The sequence below is a fragment of the Eumetopias jubatus genome, unplaced genomic scaffold (genome assembly GCF_037043125.1).
Source record: "Eumetopias jubatus isolate StellerSeaLion01/CBP00866 unplaced genomic scaffold, mEumJub1_p1.0 scaffold_6, whole genome shotgun sequence".
Classification (NCBI taxonomy): Eukaryota; Metazoa; Chordata; class Mammalia; order Carnivora; family Otariidae; genus Eumetopias; species Eumetopias jubatus.
Window position 1 is genome coordinate 114,841,737 of NW_028274812.1, and position 27,689 is coordinate 114,869,425.

At 54.9% G+C, this 27,689-nt stretch overlaps 1 protein-coding gene across 1 annotated transcript in view; it reads left to right on the plus strand.

Annotated features, from left to right (window-relative positions):
* The window catches only part of MDGA1 (MAM domain containing glycosylphosphatidylinositol anchor 1), a 52,453-nt gene extending 27,958 nt beyond the window's left edge, over positions 1-24,495 (plus strand). The window contains exons 2-17 of the mRNA XM_028120666.2: positions 156-295; positions 4,597-4,771; positions 6,438-6,634; positions 7,447-7,579; positions 7,832-8,101; positions 10,326-10,655; positions 13,177-13,473; positions 14,319-14,603; positions 16,301-16,452; positions 17,296-17,473; positions 17,733-17,756; positions 18,797-18,949; positions 19,560-19,694; positions 23,205-23,335; positions 23,563-23,671; positions 24,404-24,495. Coding sequence (XP_027976467.1) covers positions 156-295; positions 4,597-4,771; positions 6,438-6,634; positions 7,447-7,579; positions 7,832-8,101; positions 10,326-10,655; positions 13,177-13,473; positions 14,319-14,603; positions 16,301-16,452; positions 17,296-17,473; positions 17,733-17,756; positions 18,797-18,949; positions 19,560-19,694; positions 23,205-23,335; positions 23,563-23,671; positions 24,404-24,495 — 2,801 coding nt within the window. The remainder of the gene's footprint in view (positions 1-155; positions 296-4,596; positions 4,772-6,437; positions 6,635-7,446; positions 7,580-7,831; positions 8,102-10,325; positions 10,656-13,176; positions 13,474-14,318; positions 14,604-16,300; positions 16,453-17,295; positions 17,474-17,732; positions 17,757-18,796; positions 18,950-19,559; positions 19,695-23,204; positions 23,336-23,562; positions 23,672-24,403) is intronic.
* The last annotated feature ends 3,194 nt before the right edge of the window (positions 24,496-27,689 follow it).

A 27,689-nucleotide genomic window follows, 5' to 3' on the forward strand; every position in this document is an offset into this window, starting at 1 on the left:
CCAGAGCTCAGCAGGTCAGGCCTCTGAGGAATGGCCTGGGGAGGTCTGGGCTTCCTCCTCCCACTAACGTACTCAGAGGAGGGAGCCTTAGACCCCCTCTGGCCTTGGTGCCTCTTGCCTAAACCTGTGTCTCCCCCCTCCTCCCCCCCGCCCAGCTCCCGCCCAGGCTCAGATTGTCCACGCTGGCCAGGCATGTGTGGTGAAGGAGGACAACATCAGCGAGCGTGTCTACACCATCCGGGAGGGGGACACCCTTGTGCTGCAGTGCCTCGTCACGGGGCACCCTCGGCCCCAGGTAAGTCCCCCCCCCCCCCCCCCCCCCGCCCGACAGCCTCGCCTCCTCACTCCCCACCCTGCCCTGGGATCAGAGCCGCAGAAGAGGCAGTGGGAGCTGGGAACAAGAGGCACACGAAGTTGGCAAGCCAACACAAGACAGAAGACTGGGGCCGGGAGAGAGCTAGAAAATGAACTCTGTGGGGAAGGGCTGGGGGCCGTGAGCTTATTCTCCTGAAAACATGGATGACTGAGGGGACAAATTAAATGGCAGTTGTTCAATTCCACTTCCTTCCTGTTGTATCTGCTGGGCAGACGCTTCCTCGGATGCACCTTCCACCTCTGTCTGAGGGCAGACCTCACATGCCAACACTGTGTTGGTGCTTCCTCCAGCTTCTTCTCTTTGGAGCCTCACAACCGGGCTGTGGGGGAGACATGAGGGCTTCTGTTACACAGCTGAGCAAATCAAAGCTTGGGGAGGTTGAGTGAACTCCCAAGATCACACAGCTCCTGGGAGGGTGGAAGCCGAATTTGAATCCAGAACCGGTGTTCTCTGTAGCTTAGCACACTTCCCCCCAGTGTGTCCATCTTTGGGTTGGGGGGTTCCGGGAGCCTCTTCAGAAGGCTTCAGGTAGGTAAGCCCCACACCCTTGAGGTTAAAAGACTGAAAGCAGTTAGAAAGCAACAGAAGAGGAGTACCTGGAAATGCCAGGTACGTTTTTGTCACGGACCAAGTATGTGGTTTAGTCAGAAGGGTTGTCCAGTTATCACTGAAGCTGATGGGAAGAGGCAGGAGGCGGGCTGGAGGGGTGGCTGGAAATTGCTGGTGAGCTGCTGTGGCATTTAAGAGCAGCAGAAAATTTTTCATTGGCTCCTAGGGAGGACAATGAAATGCAGAAGCATTTTGGGGATAATTTTGGGCACAGAGATGGCTTTGGTAGGTTTAGCCTGGAGATAAGCAAAGGGACAAGGAAACCCCTGAGGACTCAATCTGAAACCATCATCACTGCTTGCTTCTTCTCAAAGTTTTGTTTCAAAATGATAGTGATGCTGCCAGGCTTCAGGTTGCTGTTTGCATCGGGCATGATGTCAGGATGGTCCTCCCTGGCCAGGGAGGCCGCTGGGCCATCTCTCGCTCAGGCTGCACTGGCCACCTGTGTGTGTCCCCTTGTACATTACATTCATGAGTGGTTTATGGCAGGGGCTCAGTGTGTGTGCGCACACACTCTCTTCTACTTCCATCCACAGTGTCATTGTTCTTCCTGCTACCTAGGCTCAAACCCTTGGGCTACAGTATGGCTCTGTACCATCTCATTCCCCACATCTAGCCAGCCTCTGAGGCTTCTGTTTTTATGTCTCTTGCATGGGTCTTCTGTTTCTATTCCTATTACCTCTGGAGGTCAGACCTGCAATCCTAGCCCTTGGACCACTGCAGTAGGCTAACTGGCCCCCTCCACGTTCCCCCCTCCAATTCGCTTCTGTACCCTGCTCCCAGAATTGTAATCTTCAAACCTGCTCTATCATAGGACTCCCCTGCTCAGAAACCTCCAATGGTTTACCTATTAACTTCCACACCCTGTTCAGGCTGCTAGAGGTGGAAGGGAAGACCCACCCTCCCCCCACAGTCTGGCCCCACCTGCCTTTCCTGTCTGACCTCCACTGCCATCCTCCTTATACCCATATTGTGCTCCATTCACACTTGCCCACGTATACCCTGTTCATTCCTATGTTAGCCACTGCTGCTCACCTCTCCTGCCATCTACCTCGTTTGCTCATTTCACTAAACACGTATTTATTGAGCACCTGCTATGTGCCCAGCACTGTGATGGGCCCTGAAGATATAGTTACAGTTCCCGTTGTCATGGAGCATCCAATCTAGCAGGAGAACAGGGAAGGAGCATCTCAGGGCCCACTTTGAGGTCAGGATGGGGGATGGAATGGGCATGTAATTCCCCACTCCAAACAAATAGCAAGAGAGTGGGAATCTCAAGGGCCAAAATGAAGAAAGAATCTGGAGCAATGGCAGTGAGCAGAGGTGAAGAACATGGTCCTTGGAGGGGCTTGAACTACATACTCACCTCAGGGATAATAGTATGAATACACGCACGTGGGGTATGAGCTGAGGCCACAGGTCCATCTGTGGTTGGAGGCTAGACTTAGACTCTCTACCTAAAGCAGGAAGCTTGACAAGGGCACCCCCTGTGAATGGGGACCAGAAGCTCTCTGTCCCACAGCCCAGAGTCACAGCAGGGAGCAGACTCTGCTTCAGGGCATGTGTACAAACGGTTGCCTCTAAAGGAGCACACTCCTTGGGCTGTCTGTTTCTTACACCGTCCAAGTGGTGAGGATACCCAAAGCTGAGAAACTAATATAAAAACTAGTTGGAACCTGTGAACCCATGGGTCTTGGGCATAGGCAACCATAGAGCTACACCACAGACAGGCATGTGAGGGCCCACGTGGAACTTCTGTGGAAGAAAACTCCCACGGACTACAAGCCTGTGGAGTAAAATTTTAAAACACATTTAAAAATACAGTGCCAGCAGGGCCAGTCCAGAGACTCAAAGAATTGAACAAGTCACATCTGAGGAAACAGAGAAGACAGAGCCATCTGAAAGGATCTCAAGAATAAATATGTTTAAAGTGTTTACAGAGATAACAAAAGATTATACAACCCGATCAGTTAGATATGGGGGGAAGAAACCAAATAGAAATCCTAGAAATAAAAATAATACGGTCTTTTGAAAAATTTGGCCTCAATACCATAGAGATAGCTAAAGAGAAAATTAGCTAATTGGATGATAGATCTGAGGAAATCAACTACAAAACAGTCCGGAGAAGAGAAAGAGATGGGAAATGTGAAAAGGAAGTGGGGAGACATGGAGGATAGAATGACAAGCTACAACATAAACTTAGGGCAGACTAGAGAAAACTGAGAGAAGACAACATCTAAAGAGATAAAGGCTGAGAATTTTGTAGAATTGAAGGAAAGTACAAACCCTGGAGTGGCTGCTCTCTGCATGAGAAATTTGCCTTTCACCCACTTCTCCCCAGCCTTGTTGTTTTCATGGCCTACAGCCTGACCTCTTCACCGGGATCAGGGGCCTTGCCCTGTCTCAGTAATAAGCAATCCTCCCCAACTTTAAGTGGGAAGCTTCCCTACCCCATCCTCCAATCCTTAAGACTTAATCACCTGGAACTGACCTATTTTTCTTAAGCCTCTGCTACTCTGAGCAGTAGCTCCAGTGTCTTGTGTGATCCTTGCTAGCTCCCCACAATCTAGGGCAATGTTGATAACAATGGACATTTGTTGAGTGACTAATATAAACCAGGGGCTACATTTAGGTGCTTTATACACTTTGTTTCTAAACCTCTGCAAAGCGGAAATTACCCTATGTCATAGTTATAGTTATCTACTGCTGCGTAACAAATGCTCTAAAACTCAGCAGCTCAAAACAACAAACACGTATTGCCTCACCATTCCTGTGGGACCAGAATCCAGGAGCAGCTTAGCTGGCTGGTTCTGGCCCATGGTCTCTCAGGAGGCTGCAGCCATTTGAGAACTGACTGGGGTGGGAGGACCCGCTTGCAGGCTACCTCCTGTGGCTGTTGACCCGAGGTTTCCCTTCTTCCCCTGTGGATCCCTCCCTCCGGAGGGCTGCTCATGACAAGCCAGATGGCTTTCCCCAAGATGGAAATCACAGTCCTTCATAACCTGATCTTGGAAGTGACATACCATCATGCCCACTGTGTTATATTGGTCACACAGCCCATCCCCGGTACAAAGTGGGAGGACACCCCAGAAAAAGGACTAGAGGTCGGGATCGCTGGGGACCATCTTGGAGGCTGGCTACCCCATAGACCTCTTCTGCAGATGAAAAATCTGAAGCTGAGAGAGGAGTAACCTACCCAAGGCCACTAAAAACTTTATCAAATTCTTAGTCTTACAGGCACTAAGGCACATTTAGTCCTCCCAGGAGGCCTAGGCGGGATATTCTCCATTTTCCCAATGAGAAAAGGAAGGCAGGAAAGGTGGGATAACTTGCCCCAGTCCGACTTGCCTCTTAACCACTGCACTGTACTGCCTTCTTTAAAGCCTCCTCCCTCTGACCCCAGATTCCCCAGATTCTTTCCCGAGGCACCCTACCCCATCTGTGTATTCCCCTGGGGGAATTAGTTTCCCAGGCCGGGGTGGTCCCCACGGGCACTCCGGAAAAGCAGTGGGGGCCGGGGGGAGGGAAGGCACGGTCGCCTGGCCTTCAGCCCGGAACCCTCCCCCCACCCCCCACGGCCGCGACTCACTCGGCCCACCCCGCGGGCCCAGGTGCGCTGGACCAAGACTGCGGGCAGCGCCTCGGACAAGTTCCAGGAGACATCGGTGTTCAACGAGACGCTGCGCATCGAGCGCATCGCGCGCACGCAGGGCGGCCGCTACTACTGCAAGGCGGAGAACGGCGTGGGCGTGCCCGCCATCAAGTCTATCCGCGTGGACGTGCAGTGTGAGTCTCAGCCAGGGGTGCCCCCGGGGCACTCAGGCTGGGCGGGAGGAGGGGGTGGAATGGAGGCTGGAGAAGCGACACCTCCGTGGAAGAGCACAGTAGAGACTTCATCTTTCCCGGACTAAAGGGGTTTACCTGCTGTTCCTCCAGTGTGTCTACCCTCTACCCTTCACACGTTTCCCTCCACGATCCATACGTATCTGGCAACAGCCCTCTCAAGTGATCAGGGAGGGTGGGACAGGTTGAATTGTACTTTTTTCACAGATGAAATTGTGGTACCGGGGGTTTGTGACTTGTTCACCCGCAAAGGTTCTCTGGACTCTGCTGTGGTGCCCTTCCCATAGTACCTCATGTCTCTGCTTTTGCCCCAGGGGCTGTTCTGAAACTTCCCTACTCCCACCACTTACAGGACCAAGCACCCCTCAATCCTGGCTGCTGGTTGAATGGGAAGCCCCTAGTCCCCCTACCTGCCTGCCATAGAGATACCCCCCTTAGTCCCAAGAGTCTATTTCACTGCTTGCGCAGGCTGATCCTAGTTACCCAGAAGCCATAGGGCCAAGCCAAGGGGCCTGTCTGACACCATCTTAATGTCTACAGTGAACCTACCCATTAAATATGCCCATGCCCCCCGGCAAGTGAGACCCCCAAGTGGTGAGCAATGGAACCTCAGACCCTTCTGTCCCCTTTCAGGCAACGACAGACCTGCCAAATCCTGGGACTGGGGGTCATTTCTTGATTTATTGGTGCTGGAAGAGGCCTGGGTGTCACCAATGCCCTACCTCCACCTCTGGTCTTTGTTATGAGTTCTGTCCAAGTGGGCTGTACAAGGACAGAATGATGAGACACCTGTCGAAGGATGTTAGGCTGTGGAATGTGGGTGCCTTTGGTTCACAACGCTGGCTGCCCATTAGAATGTCTAGGGGGGTCTTTAGAAGAAACTACCGATGCCTGGGTTCCACTTCCAGCGATTCTGATAATTGGGCATGGGGCCCTGGCATCAGGATTTTTCTTAAACTCTTTTTTTTTAATTGAGGATTAAGCTACATCCGATAGAGTACACTAATCTTAAATGTACAGTTCAGTGAATTCTTATGTCTATGCATGTGTAAACACCATCCAGTTCAAGAGCATTTCCAGGACCAGAAAATTCCCTCCTGCTCCCTCCCAGTCAATAATCTCCTTAGAGGCAATCATTCTTCTGACTTCTGACACCATCAATGAGCTCTGCCAGGCAGTGGTATTAGAAAGTCTCCATGTGATTCTGTCGTGCAAACAGAGGTGAGAACCACCAATCTAGTCCAATTTACCAGCAAGGAAACAAGCCCAGAGAGAGAAGAGACTTAGGCAGGTCACACTGCAAATTAACAGCTAACCTGGGATTTGAACCCGTGTCCTGATTTCCAGTCTGCAGCTGCTTCCTCCATCCCATGACGGGAGGGTGAAGATAGACACCCGCATGCAGGGCCGGGGGGAGGGACAGCTGGGAAGCCGTTAAGTCCATTCCCCTGCCTCTAATGGGTGGTCAAGCTTGTGGGCTGGGAGAGCATCTGGCTCTCTGGAAGCATCCCTTGAGGGTGGCTTAGCTTTCCCTGGTGGCTGCCAGAAAACCCAGCCCCCCACCTTGGGGTGAGCCGGCCCTGACTCCACTGGGGCTGTGTCCTTGCAGACCTGGACGAGCCCGTGCTGACGGTGCACCAGACGGTGAGCGATGTTCGAGGCAATTTCTACCAGGAGAAGACGGTGTTCCTGCGCTGTACTGTCAACTCCAACCCACCTGCCCGCTTCATCTGGAAGCGGGGCTCCGACACCCTGTCTCACAGCCAGGACAATGGGGTCGACATCTATGAGCCCCTCTACACCCAGGTCAGGATGGACAGCAGTCAGCCTGGTCTCCTCATGGCTCGCCCCACACTCTTCCTTCTGCACCCAGCAAGGGAGGGGGACGCAGAGACCTAGGCCCTGTGATCCTGTGTTCCGGGGACTATGCCCTGACTCCTGTAATTCTGTCCTGACGTCAGAAGCATGCATTCTGATTGGGCTTCAGACAGCCCTTGCCAAATGAAATCAGGACAGAAAGGTCAGGGAGGACGGGAGAGTCCCCCAGGCACCAGTCCTCCGGGGACATTGCTAGTTAGGAAAGGCACCCTCCAGGGGCAGGCATGTGATCCCTGCGTGCGGCTGACTGGCAGAGTATTGGGAACTCTTGGGCAGGCGCAGTAGCAGTTGGGGGCAGAGAGATGACTGCACTTCCCATGGGACCCCTACAGTCCCGGGAGGTGGTGATGCAGCTGTCCTACCAGGAGCGTCTTTCAGAGGTTGGCTATCCTAGGTGGCAAAGCTCCACATGAGGCCATGGCCTGCAGGCCAGCCCCATGTTTGTATGGGTTTTAAGACAGAGCAGGAGTCCTTCCTTACCCTCCATTTCCCAGAGTGGGAAAACTGAGGCCTGGTCCCGGCCGGTGTGTCCCAGAACAGCACCAGATGCAGAGAAGCCCAAGGTTTGGAGACTGCAGTATCCACCCCAGTTTCCGGCTCCCTGAGCCTAAACGGTGTGGAGGTTGAAAAGATAGGAATTAAAGTAGGAATTTGCTTCTGCCTCGGGTGCTGGGTGAATGTGTGTGGGATCCCTAGAGACCCAAGCAGGCCCCTCACCCCAGTGCTCTGCTGCTGCCTAGGGGGAGACCAAGGTCCTGAAGCTGAAGAACCTGCGGCCCCAGGACTATGCCAGCTACACCTGCCAGGTGTCCGTACGCAACGTGTGCGGCATCCCGGACAAGGCCATCACCTTCCGGCTCACCAACACCACGGGTACAGGCCTTCCCTGCCCGTCCCCACCCCCCTCCACCGCCCGCCTGGGGCTGACTCCCCAGCTAGGAGATGGCGCCCCGCCCCACACAGGACTCTAGGCCCCTCACCGTGAGCATGTCCCCACCCCGCCCCTCCGCCTGCTCCCTGCCCTCTCCCTCCAGGCCTTCCCCAAGCCCATGGCTTCTCCTCCCCGCTCAGCTCCCCCAGCGCTGCCTCACGGTCCCCTAAGACCCCACCACCTTGTCCTTATAGCACCACCAGCCCTGAAGCTGTCTGTGAATGAAACTCTGGTGGTCAACCCGGGGGAGAATGTGACAGTACAGTGTCTGCTGGCAGGCGGCGATCCCTTACCCCAGCTGCAGTGGTCCCACGGGCAGGGCCCGCTGCCCCTGGGTGCTGTGGCCCAGAGTGGCACCCTCAGCATCCCCTCAGTGCAGGCCCGGGACTCTGGCTACTACAACTGCACGGCCACCAACAATGTGGGCAACCCTGCCAAGAAGACGGTCAACCTGCTGGTGCGGTGTACGTGGGTCCGGAGGGGCGGGAGGGGACTCGGGAGGCGGGCGGGGGCCCTGCCCTCCAGGAACCGCCGGCGAGCTGGGAAAGGAGCCTGTCCGCTTCCTTTTGTCTGTCTGCCGGCGGCTGGACTACAATTTGTATAAAGTTTTATTTATAATCTACATTTCCAAATGTCATCTTGACAATGGAAGAAGTGGGAAGGGCTGGCATTGATTTCCCAATATATTTTTTTAAGATTTTATTTATTCATGAGAGAGAGAGGCAGAGGGAGAGGGAGAAGCAGACTCCTCGCTGAGCAGGGAGCCCAATGCGGGACTCGATCCCAAGACCCTGGGATCATGACCTGAGCCAAAGGCAGACGCTTAACTGACTGAGCCACTCAGGCACCCCAATTACCGACATCTTTCTTAGATTGGGAAACTGAGGCTGCCAAAAGCTAAATGTGGACATTCCACTCTTTAAGAGAAATTTCCTGACTCTTCCCATACAATGGTTTCTACAGTTTTCACAGAATTAAAATGAAAATAACATGGATTTGTACATACCTCATATGCAAATCTTTATTAGCAAAGCGCGTCGGTGAGTCTGAAGGTAATTACTAAATGTAAAAATGATACAAAACTTGGGGCACAATTAAAGAAGTATAAACACCCTACTTACTAAACCTCAGCCTCATTAGCTTCTCAGTATGGTCTTGATTTTGCTACTGTGCTTGCAGGAGAAAGCTTGTTTTTTTTTAAGTTTTATTTATTTAAGTAATCTCTATACCCAACATGGGGCTCGAACTCACGACCCTGAGATCCAGAGCCACATGCTCTACTGACTGAGCCAGCTGGGCGCCCCTAAAGAGAAAACTTTAAATTCTTCTGACTTAGAAGTAACTTTAGGTTGTTGTTTGGTTGTTGTTCATTTACTTGAAAATTTTAAAGATCCAGGCTTGTTTGCAGCTCTTTAGCCCTTGAAAATAAAGTACAGCTTCTGTCAAATCCAGTGGAGAGTCTTCTGATGAAATGGTCCCTCCTTTTTGTTCTTCCCTCACCAACCAGTCTCTCTCTGACTCTTATCCCAAAAAGAAGCTAGCTCTTGGTGACTTTTTACTTAATCAGAGCAAGAAAGACAGTAGCAAGATTGTTGCTGATGACTACTTTTTCCTTTGATGGTACTTTTCTTGTCAGATTACTCTTTTCCACCTAATTCCATTTGGCCTTTAAAACCTAGGTTCCTGAGATTTCAGTTTACATCAAATACTTACGGTCGCCTCTTAGGGTGACGTCCAGCCTGCTCTGCCCAGCCCAGTCCTAGTTCATGGCCGTTGTACCAGGGACCTGTCGAATTAGCACCCACTCTTGAGAATGCCGTCTTGGGGCACCTGGGTGGCTCAGTCAGTTAAGTGTCCAACTCTTGATTTCAGCTCAGGTCTTGATCTCAGGGTCATGAGTTCAAGCCCTGCTTTGGGCTCCATGGTAGATGTGGAGCCTACTTAAAAAAAGAAGAAGAAAAATTCTGTCTAACTCTTGGCTACGTCAGACAATATTCAGATTTTTCAAAGAGGCTAGACCTTTTTCCTAAACTCTGTGTTTTATGTAATTTCACATAAAATAATTGTATTTGGCTTTTATTATAAAAATTGCACAAACTTGTTGCAAAGAAGCAAACAGTACAAAAGGATAAAATTTCCCCTCAGCCCCACTCTCTAGACAGAAGCACTAATACATTCTGGTGCCTCTTTCCAAAAATTGTACTTTGCACATTCAAGGTTTAAAACAAGAATAAAAATAAAGCAGTGCAGCCTTTAAGAGTGCAGGCTGAGTCTGAATTCAAGGTTGGCTATTTCTTTGGGCAAGTTACTTAAGCTGTCTGAGCCTCAGTTCTCTCCTTTGTAAAATGGGGACAGCAAAGTGCCTCACTCCAAGATTGTGGGATGGGTGAGATGAGTAAAACCGTGTCAAGCGCTTGGAACGGTGCCTCTCACATAACGGACGTTCAGTCAACAGTGGCTATAACAATTCCTAAACCCACTTTTCTACAGCCAGCTTTTTTGGATTTTTAAAAATGCATCTGAGCAAGCAGAATGATTTCCAAGCAAAGTGATGTTTCTCTTGGGGGTGGTGGTGGTGTGGGAAGGCCAGTTCAAGGAGAGAAACTGGGTCTGGATAGGGGTGGGAGGGACATAGACCCTTGGCTTTGGGCCAGCCCCAGCCACCTCTCCCTCCCCATCCACCCATAGCCATGAAGAATGCTACGTTCCAGATCACCCCAGATGTGATCAAAGAGAGTGAGAACATACAGCTGGGCCAGGACCTGAAGCTGTCGTGCCATGTGGATGCAGTACCCCAGGAGAAGGTGACCTACCAGTGGTTCAAGAATGGCAAGCCGGCACGCATGTCCAAGAGGCTGCTGGTGACCCGAAATGACCCCGAGTTGCCTGCCGTCACGAGCAGCCTAGAGCTCATTGACCTGCACTTCAGCGACTATGGCACCTACTTGTGTGTGGCTTCCTTCCCAGGAGCACCTGTGCCTGACCTCAGCGTCGAGGTCAACATCTCCTCTGAGACAGGTGGGCAGCTGAAGCGGCATGGGTGTTTGTGTGTGTGTGTGAGGAAACTGGAGAGGCCCACAGAGGGGAGGTGGGCACAGTAGCTTGGGGGAAAGGAGACCAGAGTGAGGGGAACATGATTTGTGTTTCCTCTGTGTCCATACCCATTTATTAAGCATCTGTTGTATGCCAGGCATTTGTGCTAGGCTCTGGGGTAGAGTGGTGGGCAAAATGAGCTCTGCTGGCATTGAACGAAGCAGGAAGGCAAACGTTTTTCAGATAGTCTCACAAATAAATATATCACTGCAAACTCTGATACATGAGAGTCGGGAAAGAGTTTCCTAAGATAGAATGTTTGATCTGAGATCTGAGGGAGGGGCAGGATTTTGCTAGGCAAAAGAGAGCAAGGGAGGGTAGAAGAAAAGGGAGGCCAAAGAAGCAGCATGTGCAAAGGCCCTACGTCAGGTAAGTGCATGGGCCATTTGGAGCACTTTTGAAGGGAGGAAAGTGGAGCTGAGAGAATGGCGTGAGATGGGAGAGAGCAGGGGGTCAGCGGGGGCCGGATTATGCAGGGATTTGGGTCTTTATTCCAATAATAATAAATAACAACAATAAGATAATGACTAACATTTATTGAGTGTTTACTCTGTGTTCTGATGATTTCATATTTAGCTCATTCACCTTCATGGTTTACCTTATGTGGTAGTTTATCATCAGTGTTTAGAGATGAAGAAACAGGCTCAGAGAGTTTAAGAAACTCACCTAAGTTAACAAACAGTAAGTGGGGTAGCTGGGATTTGAACCCAGGCAGTCTGACTGTAGAGCCACCCCTGAAGGGTTTACATTTTAAGAATGACAGGACTTTAAAGGGGATGATTTTGGAGAGAGTCTCTAGAATCTCATCTCCAGTCCTTAGCCCCTTGCACGGAGGAGCTGGCTGACTTTGGCTAAGCCTCTTTGACTCTCTGGGCCTCAGTTTCTCCTCTGTGAGATATTGAACCAGATGGCCTCAGAGGCCCCTTCCATCCTGACTTCTGCACAGAGAAAAGACTTCGTAGCCAGGGAGTGTGTCCCTTACAAGCCTTATAAGTGGATCCCATAGCCGGGACACAGGATGGGAGAGGGAAGATGAGCCTGGGGAGAGGCTGGAGCACGAGGGTCTTGTTTGTAGGGCCAAGGAACTGGAGCCTTAACCTGAGGGCAGTGCAGCCTCAAAGGAAGGAGACAGCCCTTTAACCTGTGGGGGCAGAGCAAGGTTGGGAGCTGGGACGTTTTGGAAACAGGGAAATCAATAGGGCACTGGGCCATTTCCTCCATTTGGCTCATTAGCCTGATGCCTAGGGCATGGAAGCTTTTTAAGGGCCTGTGGAAATAATTTAGACCTGGAAAAGCAAATTAATTGGCTGCAAAATACAAAGAGAAAACTGTAAAATTAAAGCTGATGCATTTGTATAAATGTTTACAAGAGTATGAATGATCCTAACTAGATAACTGGACCTCAGCTTGCCTTGTGGAGTTATTTACAATTTATATTTAATGTGGGACATTTTAATTTGTTTGATGGGATGTGGGATGGGACCCATGGAAGTCTTTAAAAGACCCTCCAGTTGGGCGATGTGTTGGGTTGGATTAGGTTTGGCTGTGTGTAACAGAAAATCCCGAATACTACTAGTGGCTTAAATGAGCTAGATGTGTATTTTTTTTTCTCATAAAAGTGAGCAGTCCAGGCTGGAATAATGGCTCAGCTCCACCTAGTCCTCAGGGCCCCAGGCTCCATCTTGTCTTGCTATTCTGTTATCACTAGTGTGGGCCACCTTGTCCACAATGGCAGTTCCAGCTGCAGCCATCAGTCTGCATTCCAGCCCGCAGGAAGGAGGAGAAGAGGGGCACAGCCTCGCCTTTTACAGACCCTTATTTCCTGTCACATCCCACTGGCCAGAATTTAGTCACATGGTCACAGCTAGCTAGCACTAAGACAGGCTGGGAGACATAATGGTTATTCTGGCTGTGTGCCCTGCTAAACTCCAGATATCCTATTACTTTGGAAGAAAGGGTAAGCATGTTGAGGGACAGCCTAGGGATCTGGGATAACACTCCAGAAGGCAAGATGTTGTGCTAACACTCCAGAAGGCAGGATGTTGTGCTAACACTCCAGAAGGCAGGATGTTGTGATAACACTCCAGAAGGCAAGATGGAAGCTTTAACTAGATCAGGGTCAGTGGGCAGGAGAGAGGGGGTTGAGGGAGGAAGTCATTGAGTAGAACTGTTTACAAGATGGAACCCCCTTTCCTTGGGCTAAACGAAAAGAAGGAATAGGCCAGGAGGACTTCAGGTCTCTTTCTGAGTTGGGAGACCCTGAGGTAGAGACCCCAGGAGGTAGAGAGAACTGGGGGAGGTGAGCTGTGTTTTGGAGATACTGAGGGGTCTTTGGGACATCTGGGATGGGGAAGGGAGGCTCAAACCTAGGGAGAGGGAAGCCGAAGCCCGAAAGCAGGGGCCAGCGGGAGCTCTAACCCTGCTCCTGCCCGCCTCCCCACCGCAGTGCCTCCCACCATCAGCGTGCCCAAGGGCAGGGCCGTGGTCACAGTGCGGGAGGGCTCGCCCGCCGAGCTGCAGTGTGAGGTTCGAGGCAAGCCGCGGCCGCCGGTGCTCTGGTCCCGCGTGGACAAGGAGGCTGCGCTGCTGCCCTCGGGGCTGCCCCTGGAGGAGACCCCGGACGGGAAGCTGCGACTGGAGCACGTGAGCCGCGACATGAGTGGGACCTACCGCTGCCAGACGGCTCGGTACAATGGCTTCAACGTGCGCCCCCGCGAGGCCCAGGTGCAGCTGAATGTGCAGTGTGAGTCTCATCGCCCCACCTGGACTCCCTTCTGGGCTGTCCCTCCCGGTTCTCAGCCTGACCTGCCCCTTCTCCACCCCTCATACACTCCAGGCCAACCAACCCCCTCCACGTACTGCCCATATCCCCCAAACCTTACCAACCCCGTGTTCTAAGGCGGGAGGTCTGTGACCCTTGCCACATTGCCATTATCGAGTGCCGCCCCCCTCGCCCCCATCTTCATTCCCAGGGACCCAGTGAGCAAAGAAATAACTGATAGAACATAACAGGTAGACATGGGAGTTTGAAAGACCTTCACGGGAGTACGTTGTGTCTGATAGTATAACGATGAGAGTTAACTCACGTCGTGCCAAGCACTGTTCTAAGAGCATTTTAATGCATGAACTCATTTAACCCTTCACAGCCCTATAAATAGACTCTATTATTTCCTTATTTTTACAAACCGAGAAGCCGAGTCACAGGATAAGTAACTTGCCTAAGGTCTTACCAGCTAGTTTGAGGCAGGGTTGAGATTTGAACCTAAGGCGTCTAGCTCTGGGGATCTTGCTCTGAGCTCCGATGTTATGCTGCTTTTCACTACGTGGGGGAGGGGGCGGGGAGAGGCGTGTGAGGGGACCATCTGAGGCAAAGACTAGAGGCCCAGTCTGGGAAGCATGGCTGGAAGAATTGGCCGGGATGGGGTGGGTATTTGCTCAGAGCGCGGCTGTTGTGTATGTTACGAGTGTGTATCCGCTCTGAGATCCCTCCAGGCTGGGGGGTGCGGGAGCAGGGTCGAGTGCGTCGCCTCCGATGGGGCCGCTCCTCCAACCCCACCCGGCCCCGCTGACCGCCGCCCCCGTCCCCAGTCCCGCCGGAGGTGGAGCCCAGCTCGCAGGATGTGCGCCAAGCGCTGGGCCGGCCCGTGCTGCTGCGCTGCTCGCTGCTGCGGGGCAGCCCCCAGCGTATCGCCTCGGCCGTGTGGCGCTTCAAAGGGCAGCTGCTGCCTCCGCCGCCCGCTGTCCCCGTCGCCGCCGAGGCCCCCGACCACTCCGAACTGCGCCTCGACGCCGTCACCCGCGACAGCAGCGGCAGCTACGAGTGCAGCATCTCGAACGACGTTGGCTCGGCTGCCTGCCTCTTTCAGGTCTCGGGTGAGCGTCCCGTGGGTCCCGCCCCACCCAACAGCGCCCACCTGGGGCCAGGCTCCGCCCCAACCCCGCCCACAGTCGGCCTGGGCCCCGCCCCTTTCCTGCCCCCCTTCACTAAGTTTAGGTCCCTGCCTTTCCAAGACTCGCCCATGCCAGGTCTAAGCCCCGCCCACGCCGCTCGGAGCAAACTGTGACATCTTTTAGGGCCCCTCTAGACCCGGCTATACCGCTTCACTCACGCCCTCTCCAGGTGTAGGAACTTCTCAAGTCCAGCTTATACGTGCCCTAAGCCCCGCCCGTTTTAGCTAAGCCTCCCTCCCCTTGGCCTCGGACAGCCCTGCCGCTTTCAAACCCCTACTTCCCCGGGCTTAGGCTTCGCCCCTCTAGCCCCGCGAGCACCAAGTATGGGCCTTTCCCTTTAAAGACCCATCCACACCGCGCCTGGGCCCCAATTACGAGGCATAGGCCCCACCCCTTCCAGCCTCGTCCAATCCCAGCTCTCCGTTTCCTCCTTTCCTGGTAGCAGGTGCGCTCCAGCTCCGCCCACACCAGGTTTAAACCCGCCTACTCAGGCCCTGGGCACCGCCCCATCCCAGCCATCACATTTCAAGCCCCTCCTCCTTCGTCCTGGGGCGCGGAGGCTGCGGACGGAGGACCCCTTCTTTTCGTAACTGCAGGCCCAATGTGAGGGGCCTGAGCTGTAGCTAAGAGGAGAGAAGACGACCCTCAACAGCTTCTCTGGAACGTCGTGGGTGGCTCTGGGCCAGCCAGCGCACATTTCCTGAGCCGTCACCCCAGAGATTCAGGCCCCTTGGTGCCCAGAAATCCCTCTCAGCCTATCTCGCCATCAAGTCCTTCCTGGGTGGGCTGTTTGGGGCTGCAGGCGAGCATGGGTGATTCAGAAAGGGGTGGAGGTCGTGGTGAAGGCTGAGGAGAACGCATAGGGGCCGAAGGGGTTTCTGATGCCCTTTCTCTTCTTTGAGGGAGAGCTGGTTCCCTGTCAGAGCTGGTGGCAGCGCCCCTGGAGGAGAGCCCCAGGTGTGCCTGTCCCCTTCTACTGCACCTCCAGCTCTCTCAGCAGCCCCCAACTGACCGGGTGCCCCTTTAGCTCCTGTTTGGATCTCTTCACTCAAAAGCAGGGGGCCAGGACCACAGGTCACTCCCCAGCCCTTCCCCACCCCACCCCGCCCTGCCAGCCAGAGGCCCCTATGACATTTCCCACCTCCTTCCCCCTCCCCTGTTCTCCCACACTTCCCCTGTCTCCCCACCTTTTTGCCTCTCTCTCTCCCTCTCCTTTCTCTTCCTTCCACCTCAAAATCGACCCTTCTTTGTGTCTTTCCCCCCACTCTCTTTCCCTGTGACTTCTCTAATATCCCTCCTGTGTGTCTCCCCAAATTTCTCTTTTCTCTGGCTTTTCCTTGACCTTTCCTCTCTGTTCTCACCAATACCACGTCTTGGAATTCCCAATCTCCCTTTTCTCCACTTCCCACTTTCCCTCACACCCCACCCTCACTCCCCCAATCTCCTCCTCTCCCACTGTCTCCTCTCTTCACTGTATTCCCTTTCTCTTTGTCTCCCCGTACCCTGTCTCTGTTCCTTGCCATCTTCTTCCTTCTCCCTCTCCCGTGCTTCCTCTCTCTCTCTGTCTCTCCCCACTCCCCACCCTTCACGGCCCCACGCCCCCCTCCCCGCCCTCTCAGCCAAAGCCTACAGCCCGGAGTTTTACTTCGACACCCCCAACCCCACCCGCAGCCACAAGCTGTCCAAGAACTACTCCTATGTGCTGCAGTGGACCCAGAGGGAGCCCGATGCTGTCGACCCCCTGCTCAACTACAGACTCAGTGTCCGCCAGGTGGGCCGGGAGGGACAGGGGCCCGGGGGCAGGCTGACCCTGGGAGTGTCCCTCAAGCCATGGGAAGGGGTTGGAGGCAGGGCTTGGACATATTTGACCCCCTTACAGACCACTCTTTAGAGCCAGAGAGAAAGTATTCCGGACACAGCAGCAGAAGCTGGGAGGTTCTAGGGACCTGCCCCCTCTGACCCCATGCTCTGGGCCCAGCCCTGAGAATTGGGCTGGATCTGCTGGGGATCTTGGACAGGGGAAAGGGGACAGAGCTAGCTCTGCTCACAAAACACAGAATCTACTTGTGAGTCAGGAGCTTAGAGTGGGGTAGGGGGCAGTCTCATCCACAGGGTCTCTAGAATGCAAAGCTGGAGCTGTGCTGTTCTTGTGTCCAGTCTAATTCCATGTGGTTCTCCCCAAGGGGCAGGGGCAGTGGAGGGTAAAAGTGTGGCTCTGGGGCAGACCGCCTAGGCTAGAATCTAGCTCTGTGTGAGCTAGGGCAAATGACATCTCTTTGGCCTCAGTTTCTTTATCTGTAAAATGGGAGTCATTATAATGTTCCACCTCAGAGGATTGTTATTTTGAGGATTAAGTGAGTTAATAATGGCAAATCACTTTGAACAGTGCCCAGCATCACGTATTATTAAGGACAGCCCTAGGAGGGAGGCGTGGTAGGAGTGATTGCTCTCTCTCACAGAGGGGGAAACTGAGGGTCTGGCTTCCTAGTCCTTTATTCTTTCTGCTCCCTGACACTGCCCCCCACCCCACCCTCCAAGTCACACCAGGGCCTGGGCCGGTGCTCTGGTGGAGGGTGTGGCCTGCTGGGCATCTGGGAACACCCTGTATCTGCAGTTGAATCAGCACAACGCCATGGTGAAGGCCATCCCAGTGCGGCGCGTGGAGAAGGGGCAGCTGCTGGAGTACATCCTGACTGACCTCCGTGTGCCCCACAGCTACGAGGTCCGCCTCACACCCTACACCACCTTCGGGGCTGGTGACATGGCCTCCCGCATCATCCACTACACAGAGCGTAGGTGGTGGTGGTGGGGTAGGGGTGGTGGGAAGGGTGGGCTCATCTCCTCCCCAGGGGACCCCCCCTTCAACCTCCCCACGTGGTTCCAGAGCTTGGGGCTCCCCACTGTGCAGTGTTCTACTTTGTCACCGCAGGCTAGGCCCCTCTGGCCCCCAGTCCTGGTTTCGGGAACCCTGTCCCCTGGTCCAAAGCCGGGGCACCCTCTGTACGGTCCCACACCTCAGTTCTGACTTGGTTTTCCCGCTTGCTTTCTCAGCCATCAACTCTCCCAACCTGTCAGGTGAGACACCTCCCTCCCACTTCCCCTTCCCTTTGGGAACACAAAGACTCCCTTGGTGGGAGGAGAGGACCCTGAGAGATACCCAGAGAGAAAATGGGGTGGAGGCCAGCCGCTGGAAGGAGAGGCCAAAGGGGACAAGGCTGGGCTTGGAGACACGTGCATCCAGGACTGATTCTGGGGCTTAAAGGTGGAGCGGGGCAGAGGTAGGGGACGTCTGTAACTCAGGGCCTCCCCCCTCAGTCAGCACCCTGATCCTGTCCCCTAGAATCACTGTCCGTAAAAGAAAAGTGGAGAGACCAGACTTATCCACATCCCCTGTTCTCTGCGGCAGGGGTCCTTAACCTGAGATCCAGGAAGCCCTTCCTCCCCCCAAAGGATCTGTGTGTAGAATTCAGGGGGTCCGTGAACCTGGAACGTGGAAGCGCATACAGTTACTTCTTTATCTTCCCCTAACTTCTAGCAGAAGTTTAACATCTTCAGGGACGAATGTAGGCAACGGACCACACTAGTATAATCACTACCTGTGACCCTGTCATCAGGACAAAGCCCCGGTTTGCACATTATCTTAAAGTTGTTGCAGCCTCTCCTGAGTATCATTTACATTCATCAGGGCTTCAAAACCACAGCAGTTATTAGAGCTAACACTAGATCTTGTTATTTAATTAGATAATAAAGAAGCCCACCTATTGTTATCTCACAAATGTGTTTTTTAAATATTTTGACAGCTGTATCTCCATATAAGTGATTTTCCTTTGTGACCCTGTGTATTTCATTTTGTGCATCTAAAATTATTATTCTGAGATGGAGCCCTTAGACTTCACTAGATGTCAGAGGGTCTGCGGTGTACAAAGGTTAGGAAGTCCCGTTCTGGGAACGGATTTCTCAGGGGCCCTGTTGCCTGGTTTCTCAAGCCCTGAGATCCTAGGCCTACGGCTTGGATGTGTGGCACCTGCCTCGGGGTGGCCAGGGAGGGTGAAACTAGACCAGGCCGCCTCCTGACCCTCTTTGTCTCCTTCCCCCGCCCCCTTGGCCCAATGCAGACAACACCTGCCACTTTGAAGATGAGAAGATCTGTGGCTACACCCAGGACCTGACAGACAACTTTGACTGGACACGGCAGAATGCCCTCAACCAGAATCCCAAGCGCTCCCCCAACACTGGTCCCCCCACTGACATCAGTGGCACCCCTGAGGGTGAGGACATGGACTGCGACAAGAACAGCTTCAGGGAGGGGTCTAGCACTAGGGAACCCCAGTTCAAGGGGGGAGACACAGCCCTGCCTCAGGGAGCCCCAGTCTGAGGGGAGACACAGCCCTGCCCTCAGGGAGCCCCAGTCTGGGGGGAGACACAGCCCTGCCCTCAGGGAGCCCCAGTCTGAGGGGAGACACAGCCCTGCCCTCGGGAAGCCCCAGTCTGAGGGGAGACACAGCCCTGCCCTCAGGGAGCCCCAGTCTGAGGGGGAGACACAGCCCTGCCTCAGGGAGCCCCAGTCTGAGGGGGAGACACGGCCCTGCCCTCAAGGAGCCCCAGTCTGAGGGGGAGACACAGCCCTGCCCTCAGGGAGCCCTAATTTGAGGGGGAGACACAACTCTGTCTTCATGGGGACTCAGAAGAAGAGAAACTGCAGTAGAACTCGGAACTCCTGGCCTAGACTGCTGTGCCGGCCGGTGAGGCAGGGAGGTGGAGGTGGGATGGGTGAGGCCCCTGGGGTCAGATGAAGTTAAGGCAGTGAAGGAAGCAGGTGGAAAGTGGCCTGTGTGGGGTGAGGAGGAGGCTGTTGGTGCATCTCCCCCTCCCCAACAGGCTACTACATGTTCATTGAGACATCAAGGCCCCGGGAGCTGGGGGACCGAGCCCGTTTGGTGAGTCCCTTGTACAATGCCAGCGCTAAGTTCTACTGCGTCTCCTTTTTCTACCACATGTACGGGAAGCACATCGGTGAGTCGGGGGACCCGGTAGTCTGCCCAAGGGTTGCTGGGGCGGGGAGGAGAGAGGGAGTCCGCAGGAGGCTGGGCATGGCCCATGCGAGGCCTGGGCTTCCCAACTTGGCTGAATCACAAATCCTTGGAGGGGGTGTAGGCAGAATCTGGGCAAGGGAGGAAGCCAGAGCCAGCTTGTCTGAGGTTGTCCTGAGTCTGCAAAGAAGATGGCTCCAGCAGGACAAGACGGAAGCCTTGGAGGAGAGAGCGAAAAAGGCTAAGAGGGTGTCTGTATTGAGCACCTGTCAAGTGCCCGGTGACTTCCTGGGTGCTCTGCCTCTGTAGTGCCATTATCTCTCACAAGCACCAGGTGAGGGAGGTACTACCATATAAATCAGAGAGGTTCAGCCTTTTCCCCAGGATCACACAGCAACCCAAGTTGTCTGACTCCCCCAAGCCCTGAACACAGGATTGGGAGGGTGCCGCTTTGTGAGCACTGAGGGGCAGTCCGGCTTCCTAAGGGTGGGCGTGCATTTGCCCTCTGGGAAGTCACGTGAATCGATGAACTTATTTCCCGAGCTCCTGCTCTGTGCCAGGCATCAGGTACTGCGATGAACAGGGCAGAGCAGTTCCCCGCGCTCCTGGCACCTACGGTCAAGTGGGAGAGACAGACGTTAAACAGCTAATGGCACCAGATAAGACTGAGGTGCCATTGTGACACGTGTCCACGTGGCCAAGACAGCTGGGAACAGGGACCAGCGCTGGGGGCTTGATTATGGAAGACTCTGCTGAGGAAGTGACAAGTTTTTAAATTTTTTATTTATTTGTTTGTTTACTTCTTTACTAAGACAAGCCATGTATTTTGCATGGGTCAGAAGGTACAAAGGGCGCATAATGAGAGTCCCCCTCCCATCCCAGCCCTCCTGCTACCTAGAGCCCTTCCCCAAAGGCAATCACTGCGCTAGATTTGGGGGCAGGTTTCCGGAAACACTGTGTACATATAGAAGCCAGAGGCAGATTTGAATTTGACCAGAGGAAGACCCCGTAAGCATCAGATCTGGACAGGAAGGCTTTCTAGCAGGGATGCTGTGGAGGGGCCCCGTGTCCCAAGTCACATTACTCCCCTGCTCTGCCCCTTTCATCACCATCTCGCCTAGGCCTCCAGTATCTGATCCAGCCCCTGCCTCCTTCTCTGACCTCATTTTCTACCACTTTCGCCTTGGCTCCCACTCAGCTCGCGAGCACACTGGTCTCCTTGCTTTTCTTGAAATACCTGGGGTGGGGTCCTGCCGAAGAGGACTTTGCTCATGATGTTCCCTGGCCTGGAACATTCTCCCCCTTCCCTCATTCAGGTCTCCTCAGAGAGGTCCCTGACAGTCCCACCTCAATACCTCTTTATTCCTTTCCCTGCATTATTAGCTTTATAATGCTTATCACCAATAGAAGGTAAGCTCTAGGAGGGCAGGGGTCTTTGCCTTATTCACTGACGTACCTCTCATGTATAGAACAGTGCTTGGTACATAGTGGGGCTCAGTTAGTTGAACGAATGAATGATAGGGAGGCCTAAGGTTCCCGAACCCCAAAGAAACTTCTAACCATGAGGTTCTCTGAAAGTCCTCTTTCAGTTGTGAGGACCATCATAAACAGTTCATTCAGCATTTAATGGTTTAGAACCCATAGCAACTTGCTGCAGACCTTCCCTCAAAGGGTCAGACGGGGAGGAGAAGATGTGAATCCCCGCTAACTGTCACACCCCGGAGCAGAGAGTGATCTGGGGCCTGGAGGGCTGCAGTGGAAGGACTCGGGCTTCACAGGAAGCACAGAGGACTCCCAACTCAAGCCTAGGAAGATTTCTCGGGGGAGATGGCGTTTCAGAGAGGCCTCGAATCACAGGAAGGATTTGGCCAGGGCAAAAGGTGGTAGGGGAGGGAGTCTCCAGCAGTGGGAAAAGCCTGAGCAGAAGCCCAAAGGCTGGGAAGCTGCAGTCTGTCTGTCCAGGCTCTGGCACAGATTTCACTCTGGCTTTGCAGGTGGCAAGGGAGGTAGGGAAGACAGTAGTGAGCAGGCCCACCCTTCAGGGATGTTGCAGGTCTTGGACCCTGGCTGACCCCTTTGAAAGGCTGTCAGGAAGCCCCTGAGCAGGGGAGATCCTAGAGCTGATGGGGTACTTAGGAAAGGGGGCAGAAATTCAATTTTTGGTTGAGGCGTGAAAAGGAGGGTTCCCCCCATTAGTGGCCTTGGGGCAGGGTGGTGGAAGAGGGAGAAAAGATGTGGGAATTGAGGGGTATAAGAACGGGGGCGGGGTAGAAGAGCCCCAGGAGGGGGAAGAGAGAGGGTCCCTTTGGGGCTGGTGAGGAGCCTGAAAGGTATTGGGGCTTGGGCCTACTGAAGCCTGTGTGGCACCTCCCGGCCCACTGGGAGCTGGCCATAGCCGTCTGATGGGTCCATCTGCTGGCGAGGGCCCCCACCTAGGCCTGGCCCTGCTGCTGGGGAACGGGGTGTTTCTTGCTGTCCTGTTACCTCCTCTTCCCTCCCCTCCTAGCCCACCTGGCAGCTCTGAGCACCAGCTGTCCCCAGACCTTGTGTCTTTCGGGCCAACTCCTTTCAGCTCAGGCAGGTAACATTTGGTGACTCTCCCCCACCGGGGGTCTGCTATCTGGTGTCACAGATGGTGTGGCTCTGTCTCTGGACAGCGCCATGGAAACACCAGCCACCAGGTGCTAAGATTCATTCCCCCTTTCCCTCTGAGCCAGATCCTCCATATCACTGGGGGCTCGAGGCGGGCTGGACAAGCCAAGAAGGGGCCATGACATGGCCTGGGCGCTCTTCGCCAAGCCACAATCGCTTCCCTCTTTTCCAGGGCCCCCAGCACCTCCAGAATTCCAGGCCCCTGTGGCCGTGGGCACACGAGCTCAGCACCCACAGGCAAATGCCCTCAGCATTTCACTTCCTCTGCTTTTCCCGTGGCTATGTGGCACAAACACCAACATCTCTCCTTAAAGCAACTCCCTCTCTTTTTCTTAGCTTTGTCCGAAGCGTCAATATTAGAGAAATTGTGAGTTTGAAGGACTCACTTCATTCATTTCTCAAAACATACATCTAAGTATCAAAAGTTTTAAAGTCCATTCCTGTGCTTCCAGAAAAATCATCCCACGCCAGGGGTGTGCCCTGTGTGCTTTGGGAATCCTGCTCTGTGCTCAGTCATAGGCCCCACTGCCTGGGACAACTCCACTGTTTAGAGGAAGAAGGATGGTGTGTGTGTGTGTGTGTGTGTGTGTGTGTGTGTGTGTGTGTGTGTGTGTGTCTTGGGGGGATCAGCTGATTAGAAAGGAAGGCAAGGAATGAAAGAAAATTGCAGGCATCCTGATGAATTGAAGCCTGCTGCTGTCCTGTCTGTCTCATGTTGAAGGTGCCCCCCACCCAGGGATAACGGGATGTGAACCAGTCTGGGCTAGTGTTGTGGGCAGTGGCGGGGGAGGGGGGCCTTGTCCAGACCCTCACTGCCCCCCTCTCTTCATCCCCACCACAGGCTCCCTCAACCTCCTGGTGCGGTCCCGGAACAAAGGGGGCCTCGACACGCACGCCTGGTCCCTCAGCGGCAATAAGGGCAATGTGTGGCAGCAGGTGCATGTGCCCATCAACCCCAGCGGGCCCTTCCAGGTGAGTCTAGCGGGCCCGGGGGCCCCTCACAGGCTCCCCCAGCCCTCAGGCCGGCACTCTGGCCAGGGAGCACTTAGGACGACTCCGGGCTCCCTCCGGGGAGCTGGGGAGAAACCCAGGCGGGGGTATGGGGGCTTCCAAGTGGACTGAGGGGAAGGAAGGGGTTGGGGGTTCTCTCGGGAAGAATCCCCTAATCCCTACTCTCTGCTCTCTGAACCCCACCCCAGATTATTTTTGAGGGGGTTCGAGGCTCTGGCTACCTGGGGGATATCGCCATAGATGATGTCACACTGAAGAAAGGAGAGTGTCCCCGGAAGCAGATGGATCCCAATAAAGGTGCAAGATGGGCAGGGAGGAAGGGAGGAGCCGAATGTAGGGGGGCGGTGTGGGTAGGCACCTATCTGTGTCAGGGCTGAATGGGGTTTCAGAGTGACTGGGTGATGGCATGCGTGTGTCAGGGACTACATGAACAGGTGCTGGTGTGTTTGGGCCCCACCTTGGGCCCCACCCTGGCTCAGGTTATGGGGCATTTGTAGGGCAATGAGAACCGTGCCCTCCCGTGAACTTACTGAGTTATTACAGTACCCAGATGCCGCCTCTGTCTGCGTCTGGGTATGTCTGTCGGTGGGGGGGGCAGATGTGAACGTGTGCCCCACCCCCCAGGGCCAGGTGTTTGCAGTTGTAACAGCTGGATTTACTGAGTGATTACCATGCACCAGGCAGGGTGCAAAACCCTGCATATGCACGATCTCATGTCGTGAGGACAGCAGCCCCCTGGGGTGGCACTGACTATTGGACTCATTTTACAGACGAGGAAACTGAGGCCCACGGAGGTCAGGTGAATTGCTCCGTGTCTTAGTGAGATGCAGAGCCAGGATTTGGACCCTGGCAGGCTTAAGTTAAGCCCCACACCACCCAACCTCACATCTGTGCTTACGGGTGTGTCTGTGTGCAGTGAGGGCAACGTCCCCCTTTAGGTCCCCCCGAGAGAGGGGACAGCTTGCTAGGCCCCGGCCCTGCCGAGCTGACCGGGGCCCCGGTCTGTGTCCCTTCTCTCTCCTGTCGCAGTGGTGGTGATGCCGGGCAGTGGAGCCCCCCGCCAGCCCCACCCACAGCTCTGGGGGCCCATGGTCATCTTCCTCTTGGCATTGCAGAGATGATGAGAGCTGCGTGCCCCCCCCACCCCGCCCCCGGCACACCAAAGTGTCCACATCGTACCAAAGACTGACCCCCGCCAGCCGGGGTGCCCAGGGGCAGGGCCGGCCCGCCAGGGAGGGGGCCTGCGTTGGCTGCGAGGATGAGCAGAGAAACAAGGACAGAGACCCGGCGCTGAGACCCTGGAGCCGGTCGTTTGACACATGCACACACGCACACACTCACACGCACACACACACATATATTAAAGCACAAGTTTCTATCCGACCGGCCAGCACCTTCTTTTCTGCGGAGACAAGGGACTCGCCGGAATGGTGTCTACCACCCCAGGGACCTTGGCGCCACATGGGCATTGTCCTGGCTGCACCTGTTCCTAACTGGTGACCTTCCGTCGTTCCTAACTCAGTCCAGTGGCTTTACCAGAAGGGAGCCAGAAGGGGAGCCGGCTCGGGAGCCCCAACCTTGGCTGGATTCTGGGACTCCCTGGGATGAGGGAGGCTGGGGTCAAAGGAGGCCCGGGAGGCACCTGCCACACGCCCTCTGTTTTCAGGGCAAGGGCTGGAAGGTGGAGACCCCAGGTCACCTTGATCCCTTGACCTGTTTGTTCTTGGACATCATATCCTCCCCACACTGTGCCCCTTTGGAGGGACGCAGCACAGGGTCTTGGGCCTGGGCAGTCTGAAGTCTGACACCTTCCCTCCTGCCCCTTCTGTCCCTACCCCACCCCCCGAGGAGCTGGATTCCTGAGAGCACAATCTCCACCCTAGTCAGCTGGCTTAACATCAGCACCCACCTGTGTTTCGAGGGAGCGGGCTGGGGGGGTGGGGGGTGGGGTGCTGGCCAGCCATTTTCTGGGCTGAGGCTTGACTTTGAGAGGAGCAGAGGAGAAGGCCTGTTTTTTGCGAGTTTGTGCCCCCATGGCATTTGGGAGTAGAGCAGAGCCTTCATTTCTTCTATACTTGGCAGGAAGGGGTGCTCTGGATAAGAGGGTATGTGTTAAGGGGGTGCCCCTGCTCCCCTTCCACTGCAAAGGACCATCTCGTTGGCTGATCCCTTCCCGGCCCAGTGGGGGAAGGAGGGTTTTGCAGAGCTGGGGCAGGGGGCAGGCCAGTTGCTGGCCTCCTGTTGCCCTGGAGCTGAGCTCATGCCCGGAACCAAAAGGGCTCCCTGTCCTCAGGCTCTGGGTTGGGAGCCTAGGTGGGCACAGTGGAATCTAGCCCTCTCCTCCTCAATGTCACCCTTGAGACCCCACCCCACCATCCATGGGAGAGAGGAGGCCCAGCCCCTTCCAGGGTGAATCTTCATGCATGTGTGCATGTGGCCGTGTGTGTGTGTGTGTGTGTGTGTGCGCGCGCGTGCGCGCATGCACTTGTCTGTGTCTGTGTAGCACTGTGGGTACATCTCTGGGCAGGAGTATGTGCAAATGTGAGTCTGCACGTGCAATTACACATATCTGTCTGTGAGGCCGGCCTAACCCCTGGTTTGGTGTGTGCCTGCGGGATGTTGGCATGCATGCCCCCCTCCACGAGTGACATGAATGTGTGTGGGGTGCTGGCCAAATATACCACTTGCAGCCCTATTCTGTAGCCTCAAGCTGCCTGCCACCACCTGAATTTCTACCTTTCATCCCCTATGGATGACAAAGAGCTTACAGACGACCCTATTGAAATGCGAGCACCTTTGGTGGGGTGTGTTACAGGGCTTGGCCTAGAGCATTCGGAGGGGACAGCTAACAGAGCAGGGGGAGCAGGGCAGTGCCAAGAGGCAGGCGGGGCACCGACGCAAAGGCGGCCCCTCTCACTGCTCCGTGGCCTGTGCTGTCATCATCACCAACAGCTGGGGCGGCTGGGCCAGGCCTGGAGCGGGGCCTTCTGATCCCCCCACCAGCCTGGCTGCCTTGCTGGCTCAGCCGAGGGTTCTCTCCAAAATGAGTGGCTCCGGGTTCCCAGAACACATTTCCATCCCGTCTGCTGAGTATTGTTCCTTAATTGTCCCGTCTGTTGCCCCCAACTAGACTGTGAGCTCCTCCTCCGAGCCTTCCAACCTTCTCCCCCAGCCCATCCCAACCTCATGCCCAGCACAGGTGGGCCCGATAGGGGAATCACTGTGGGCTTTGCCAAGTGGAACGGATTCTATAAATCAGTGCTTCCCAGCCCTGGCTGCAGAATCGAACCACCAGAGGGTCTTTTAGAAAGCACGGATGCTTGGGTCCTATCCCCAGAGGTTCTGATTTCACTGGACTGGTGGGCAGCCTGGCATCAGAAATGTTTAACAGCTCCTCGGAAGAACCCAGGAATGCGAACCACTGGCCTGCCAGGGGCTTCCTCTGCGCCCTTGCTGGGGTGGGTATGGAGGTGCAGAGAGGAATGGCACCAGGCACCACCTCCTTGGGGCACCGAGGTCCTTGGTCCTCCTGTGTGGAAGGGCGAGGCTGGTGCCTGTGTGTGTGTGTGTGTGTGTGTGTGTGTGTGCGCGCGCAGGTCTGCAGGGAGTGTGTGTGTCTATGCGTACTAGCACTAACAGTGTGTGATGGGAGTGCCCAGGGTGTGCCGGTCTGTCTGTGGGAGGATGGGGTCTGCAAGGAAGAAGTGTCTTTGTGTGTCCCAGTGTTCGTGTGTCTGTGTCTGCCTGTGAGTCAGCACCTCTGTGTCAGTGTCACCTGTGCCGTGGGTGTCAGCGTCTGTGTGCTGGTAGGTGGCCCGTGAAGACCCGCAGCCCAGGGGAGACCAGGCTGGCTGGATCCGGCGCGTCTCCCCTGTGACAGTCTCGCCCTCTGGGTCAGGGTGGCTGAGGCATTTTGTGGCCTTAAAACAGGGAGTCCGGGGTCAGCTCTCAAGGTGTTGGGGTTTGTTCACTCCAGTTGCCCCCCCCCGTTTGATGTCTCGGGGAGACCCCTGGGGCCAGGTGCTGTACAGGCAGAAGAGGGGGAGTCTCAGCTGGGCTGTGCTGCCCCTGGGACCACAGGCAGCCACCCGGGGTGCCCAGCTAAGCCTGCAGACCGAGCCCCCGCCTCCCAGGATGCTCCTCCCACCTTGCCTTCTCTGGGATACCCTGCTGCCTCTTTCCCTTTCCTGTTCATTCTCCTTTCTCCCTGTGCTTGGTGGAAGCCCCGGGCTCAGGCTCTCACTGGTGGAATGGGCCTCAGAGGGCCAAACCCCTCCTTGTGTAAATGAGAAAGGTGCAGGGGGCGGATTGGCCC